At 38.3% G+C, this 7,334-nt stretch overlaps 1 protein-coding gene across 3 annotated transcripts in view; it reads left to right on the forward strand.

Moving 5' to 3' along the window:
- LOC141903783 (cGMP-dependent protein kinase 1-like) overlaps positions 1-6,935 on the forward strand; it is a 43,394-nt gene extending 36,459 nt beyond the window's left edge. For all 3 annotated transcript variants that reach the window (XM_074792092.1, XM_074792093.1, XM_074792094.1), the window contains 8 exons: positions 1,722-1,860; positions 2,430-2,569; positions 2,706-2,795; positions 3,052-3,193; positions 3,344-3,507; positions 3,984-4,169; positions 4,600-4,666; positions 4,924-6,935. In XM_074792092.1, coding sequence (XP_074648193.1) covers positions 1,722-1,860; positions 2,430-2,569; positions 2,706-2,795; positions 3,052-3,193; positions 3,344-3,507; positions 3,984-4,169; positions 4,600-4,666; positions 4,924-5,019 — 1,024 coding nt within the window. In that variant the 3' untranslated portion in view covers positions 5,020-6,935. The remainder of the gene's footprint in view (positions 1-1,721; positions 1,861-2,429; positions 2,570-2,705; positions 2,796-3,051; positions 3,194-3,343; positions 3,508-3,983; positions 4,170-4,599; positions 4,667-4,923) is intronic.
- The last annotated feature ends 399 nt before the right edge of the window (positions 6,936-7,334 follow it).

A 7,334-nucleotide genomic window follows, 5' to 3' on the forward strand; every position in this document is an offset into this window, starting at 1 on the left:
ATAACCGTCAGCAAAATGAATTTCCAATATCATCCACTACTATCAGTTCTTGATACTGAATTATATCCATACTTCTGGTACTTCATAATGATTTATGTAGTTCTCGTCGATTCACAATATCGAATTCTAGTTGATTAACACTTTACGATTAAGAATGGTTACAAGTTAGATCCAGCTCCACAGTTGTGAGTTACAGTTAACTCTGAGTTTAAATCAGTTCATTTTCATTGAGTCAAATCTAAACTGTGGAACCGGTGTCATAGAATCAGATGCCCCCCCCCCCCAACAATATATTGACTGATAAGTGCAGAGTCATAATGGGGCTTCGGACCCTAACCCTTACCTTAATCCTGAGATCTATTGTAATGGGGGCATTTCATTCTATGACACCGGGTCCAGTACTCGGTTTCAAATAGTTGTCTGTTGAAATTTGACTTGTGTCGGACATTGGAAATGAGCTGATTTTGAATCTTAAGTCAGACTCAATCGAGAACTCTGGATCTGGAGCCAGTTGCACATTAATTGCTTAGATTTAAGACGAGTCAAAGACCATCTTAGTTCTATAGCCAGTTTTAATAACTTAAGATTTAAGAAATCATCAATGTTAGTCTTCAGATTTTAGACATCAGTCGTGACTGTACAACTTGGTCCTGGATCCTAATTCATATGAAAAAATTAGCAACCATTTCTTCTTTTATTTTGTCACTCGAATTAAATTTTTTTCCAATCCGATGTTATTTACTACGTCGATGTCGCCGATCCTTGTAGCTCGAAAGTTGTCCGAAACTAAGATATATTTGGTACAAAAATAAACCAGCGGGTCTCGCGCATTGATCAATTCATGTCTGCGGCGAATCAGATAATACATATTTGAATTGTTTATCTCCCTCTCCCTCTCCCTCTCCCTCTCCCTCTCCCTCTCCCTCTCCCTCTCCCTCTCCCTCTCCCTCTCCCTCTCCCTCTCCCTCTCCCTCTCCATCTCCCGCTCCCTCTCCATCTCCCTTGATGCCTTCGAGGTTTGAAATTACATCGGAATCAGAGACAGACGTCAAGGAAGAGACGTTAGACGATGAATTATAAATATGGAAAGCAAAACAAAACACAGATGTATTTCAAGGAGAAGTCAATGATATCCGCCGGCACGTGTCGGAAAATACCTCCGTCGGAAAATCAATTCTAAGTTCATGATATTTCGAGTTCAGCTCTTCACGCGGCGGTCCGGTTTCAACCGAATTTCTAAAAGGCGTAAAGAGTCGTCCACTCGTGTAGATGCGCGTTTACAGAAAATTCGGCTAGTTAATGTTCCCAATGTCTGAGCTTGGAGTAATCCGTGTAATAGTAGCTGAACTCTGGGTGTAACCAATAAGTTACAGTTCGGTCATTGAAACCCTACTGGCGTCTGCTTATGAAACGTGTTTCCATCGTGTTATATCATCGATGATAAATCATTGACCTTCACCTATAATTATAAAGCCACTGACGAGAAATAACCCTGCTTATATCAACACTGTCCTTAATGATCGGTGTATTTAGGGGGATTACGCCGCTGCCCCCTACCGGGCCGTCTATGATTAGAAATCAACCCGAATTAGGAAATTAATCATAACTTCAGTTACACGTTAAATGAATTGCCCGCTGAATTAGCATAATCTAAAGACACGCATAATCATCAGGATATAATTAGTAAAATTGAATTATGTAAAATATTTGACGTATTTCAGGGCCAGTACAAGCTCGGGCTCGGACAGCGCTCACTCGCCGACCAGAGATGCCGAGGATCGTGAATTCGCGATGGTTCGACTGGAAGATATCGAAGTCGTCGCCACCCTGGGAATCGGTGGATTCGGTCGAGTAGAACTGGTAAGAGAGGAAACAGAATATCATCGATATTATCAGCGCTGATATGAAAAATTCATAAACCTCCCCCTGAGGCTCTATCTATTCATAAAGTATTTACGTCAAATTGTGCTGATTTTCAACGTCAGAAAAGAAAAATAGAAAAATGATCGAAATGTATATTTTGTGGGTCCTGTGGTAATGTATTGATTCAGGGGCCGGTTCTATAGTTGTGACTTAAGACCAAAAGTGGTCTTAAACCTCAAGACTGGTCTTAAAGTTGTTAGATTGGCTAAAGAACTAAGTTTGTCTTAGACAGGTCTTAAGTCTAACCCCTGTCTATGGAACCGGCCCCGGGAGCCTAAACATTTAGTTTAAAGTTGATCCATAATGAATTAATTTTTGACAAAGACTGAGTGCTCGTCGCGGCGCCATCTGGCGCCATCCATTCTAGTATCAGACATCCCCTGAATGAACTGATGAATTTCACCTGCTTGAATTATATAAACTTACCCCCCCCCCCTCGAAGTTTTGAACATTTTTAAATGGTTGCTTCGTCAAACTCGTGTTTACATTGTTTTTCATATAAAAAGGTACACTGGTCGATGGACAAGACGAGAACGTTCGCGTTGAAATGTCTGAAAAAGAAACACATCGTCGACACTCGTCAACAAGAGCATATCTATTCAGAAAAGAAAATCATGATGGACGCGAGGTGCAATTTTATATGTAGGTGTGTATTATAATGAGGTTATCCTGTGTGTAGCTCAAAGGTTTGATTCGTGCGCGCGCATCACGGTTTTTTGAGATATTGCCAAGCGTCGTTTTCGTCCGTTATAAGATGATGATTTCATTCATGTTTTTTACAGGCTTTACAAAACTTTGAAAGACTCAAAATATGTATATATGTTAATGGAAGTGTGTTTAGGCGGCGAACTGTGGACAATCCTTCGTGACAGGTAGGACTGACTTAAGACTGACGGGATTCGTGCTATTGACTAATAGCAGTAATTCTAGTGTTTGTAATTCTACTACACGTGCTGTAATGTGAAAGTTATTTGAGTTGCTATAATACAGTTAGCGTGATTCGTGTTGATTTAGTGAACCTTCAAATGAATCTCTTTTCTCTGGATTTCGTCATCTATTCTGTCAGTTTTTCTTTCGTCTTGTAACGTGTTTAGTGTCTTCAAGACAATCTCTTACATTTTCTTACAGGGGTAGTTTTGACGATATAACGGCTCGATTCTGCGTGGCTTGCGTCATCGAAGCGTTCCAGTATCTCCACAGTCGTGGTATCATTTACAGAGATCTTAAACCCGAGAATCTCATGTTAAACAACGAGGGCTATGTGAAATTGGTAAGAAGCATATCGAATTGAAACAAAAATCCATAACTGAAAAAACTAGTTTTAAAATTTCAATGCTATGAGTTAGCTTAATGATAAAAACCCGCTATGTACAAATCTAAAAACTAAATTTCATCTTTTTTTATTTTTTCCTAAATTTAGGTGGATTTTGGTTTCGCTAAACGTATCGGGTCTGGTCACAAGACATGGACATTTTGCGGAACACCCGAATATGTAGCACCAGAGATTATATTGAATAAAGGCCACGACCATGCTGCTGATTACTGGTCCCTCGGTATTCTCATGTTTGAGTTGCTAACTGGCAGGTAAGCCCCGCACACAATGAATCACCGGAATGAATCTAATAACTAGAGGTCACAGATCATTCAGCTGACGTCAACTACGTCATACTACAAGCCCAGTGCGCACGACACCAGGAAACACGGACGTGTCCGATCTCGGAAACGTATTGTTCCTAAAAAAACCATACTGCGGTTATTCGTTTCTCGTAAACGCACACAACACGGATAAGCGTGTTTCTGTCGGTTGAAACTGTTTCCTTGCGTCGTGTGCGTCTTAAATCTGACGGTGCAATCTCGGAGTAATAATTTGATTACTCATTTGAGTCAAATGATTTCCCCCAAGGCGCAATTGACCACCTTTGTTCCATATCATGTCCATTTAGTCATAAGACTATAGTCTTGTGTTTTTTGAGTGTTTTACAACCAAAATTAGCACAGACTGGTCTTTTATTTAATCATTAACTGAGCCACCGCTGAGGTTAAACCGTTGTTTTTTTCAGTCCGCCATTTTCTGGCACCGACCCGATGAAGACTTACAATATAATACTGAAGGGAATCGATGTGATAGAATTCCCGAAACGCATCAGTAGAAACGCTCATCAACTTATCAAAAAGCTGTGCAGAGATAACCCTAGCGAGAGACTGGGTTATCAGAAAAACGGTATCGCCGACATCAAAAAGCACAAGTACGTGAAATAAGATAATTCATTCCCATTATCATTTTTCCATTAAAACCGAAGAATGTCATTTGGATTCATTTTCAAAAACCTTTTGTAACTTGGCGATGTTTGAATATGCCTACATTTTGAAAAATACTGAAGGTGTTGAGTTCCGAGTTACTTAGGCGTTTCACGTGACTAACTTGGGTGTCGAAGAGATGCTCATAGGTTGAGTTAACTAAACCTCAACTAAATTCTACCTTAACAGTAAACACGAAACTTAATACCCATTGAAAATGAAATCAATCAAAACGTCGTATTATCTATTAGGTTAATTTAACGAATCACATTTACCATTTTTCATTATACTTTCATTTGAACACGACGACAAAAAAACGAAAGAAAGACAAAGTCGCGAAAGACAAAGTTAAAACAAAAATTCTGTTTCTATTTTAAGGTGGTTCCAAGGATTCGATTGGGACGGTCTACAGAAATTACGAATGATACCTCCATTCGTTCCTAAGGTACGAGACGGGAACTTTTTTTCACATTTAGAAACTACCTTATCTACCTTTTAGATTATAGAAGGAATACGAACAATCGCCCGGAAAAGTGTCATTTTTAAGCTATTGAAAGCATCATACTTAGCAAATTCTATTGGAAATGAAATTATCTTTCAAAAATAGAAACGACGAAAACTATTTTTTGGCGACTCAACCGAGTTTGATATTAATGAAGATATTTGTACCTTTTTTTTATACGTATGGTTCTGATCTTACAGGTGCGAGGACCAACTGACGTATCAAACTTCGATAATTATCCAAAAGATTCCGACATTCCCGTTGACGAAACATCAGGATGGGACGAAAACTTTTAAACATTTCAGAATCGATACGAATTACTACGCGTAAATTATGCAAATTTGAATCAGCCAATAAGAATCGAGTGTGATGTAATAAGAGATTTCTTTAGTCAACGGCCCCCGTCAAATCGATGTATATTTTCTCATAAAATGCAGTTTATTTTTAACTGAAATCTTGACCGGTGTTTATTCGTGAAGAACGACTGTCACAGTATGCATCTAATACTTGAAGTCGATAACCAAGTTGTCTCTATGACGACTGTTCGACAAACTCCCTATTGGTTTGATATGCATAAAATACGTTTCCTGTTACAAACCAAACCAAACTAATAGTTTGAAATATTTTAGGCAAAACGCATGTGTGCCTTAATTTTGATAAGAAATTGTTGTAAATTCTCAGAATATGGGTGTGACCTTCTTAGATTACGACGTGATGTCAAGGTCATTCTTACTACCTGACAAATAATATTTAAAAAAAAAAGAATCATCTTCTATCGTTAATTGTTATTGTATCAATAATAGATGAATGTCTCTTACGGCTCCACATCAATTCTCACTTCACTAAAACACGTATTCTTCTTAGGTTTGCTTGTTTCCGTAGTAGAATCAGGGTAACAACATACCGGGACCGGCGTTTTGTGCATTCTTCGATCTTCCTCGTGGCCAGGTATTTAGACCTGATGGCATCGTGAGACTGCGATGGTACCCCGGTATAGCCGTCATGTCATTATCAGCCAATCAGAAATCACTGTCTACATTTTAATTGATGAAAATTTAAATGAATTAAAGCCCTGTTTATTTCGATCATCTACGAAATCTCCTAAGCGCGTATACAACGGTCAATCTGATTGGTGCCGGCGATTCGCAACTGTGCAATGGTGCACCGTGGCAGTGTCGCCACTAGGTTCGAATCCCGGTCGAGGAAGGATGGTATCATTATGCAGAACTTAGCAATAAACGACATTGTAGAAATAAGATATGAAAATCATGTGTGCAAAAAGTAGTTGATATAGAGTTGGCATCACGTGATATGCGCGAAAATATGCGCAGTATGCCAGAATTGTTAAGGATTGAAGTAGTATTTTTAGTGAGACTCTGATTCACTGATAATTCGAGCCTATATTCAAGTGATATGATTGTTTTCCAGCGTTTTCTCGGATGATAATTGTTTTGTTGATTTCTTTCTATCAATTAGTGAATGAAATTACGATGTATTTAGATCGCAGCAGCCGTTACTAAAAATGAGTCTTACTCGAGCTAAAAAAATGTTCTTTTTATCAACAAGATTATGAAATACAGTAAACTCCGCTTACTCGGTAGCACTTGGATTATACAAATATCACCGAGTTGAGGAATAGATTTTTAAATTCTAGCCAAAAAACACCACCGCGTCTAGAACGGTTTCCGAGTAACGTATCTACCGTAGAATTACGTTAATTGAATAATAACTGGTCGTGTAGATGGCTTACTTACCGGTGTTCCATCCGGGACATTTCTATAACGTCCCCGGAATGTTATAAATGTAGAACTATATTTAACACGGTGCTTCATCGGTCCACCATGTAACTTTATAATGAGGAGGGATGTTCGTCTAGCTCTTATACTTAGACAACTTGAATCTATCTATCAAAGTAAATCGGGGCAATCTGAATCTGTTTTCAGAATCTGTATTTTGATAATCTCAGTTTGTTTTAGATATCAGATGATTCGCACAGCGATGCGTGATACCTCGTGATACCTCGTTATATATATACAATCGTGATTCGCCCTACTCGCGGTGGGTTCGAATCCCTGGATTTGTGGGGATTTATTTAGATTTCGAATCATGTCGTCAGCAATTAAGGGGGATATTATTATTAAATGTAAATCTAGTATCTAGTATTAAACTATTATCAGTTGTATAGATATTGTGTTTGTAGTATAATGAATACTCGATATATATATACATATTTGAATATATATATATATATATTATATATATAATGATACGGATTCGCCGTTAAATTTATATATTTTGTAAGAAAGCTCTCGGTTATAAAAAAAATAAAAATCGTTCATGACATTAAACACCTCTAACTTCGCTCTTATTCATTGTTCTCGCTAAATCACGGACGGTTTACTGAGTAGTTATCTCTGAAACGAATCGAATTTGGGATTTGACTTGTTCGAAGTACATGTATCGGGGGGGGGGTATCGGGGGGGGGGGGTGTCGGGGGCTGTCTAGGATCAACTGCAGAGGATTGCACGACTTAAACCTAAATATTATAATTATCATAAATATTATAATCGCCTTATAATTATCGACAAGCCCAAAAAGAAGTTTAAAAAAT

Source organism: Tubulanus polymorphus, chromosome 4 (genome assembly GCF_964204645.1).
Source record: "Tubulanus polymorphus chromosome 4, tnTubPoly1.2, whole genome shotgun sequence".
NCBI classification, from domain to species: Eukaryota; Metazoa; Nemertea; class Palaeonemertea; order Tubulaniformes; family Tubulanidae; genus Tubulanus; species Tubulanus polymorphus.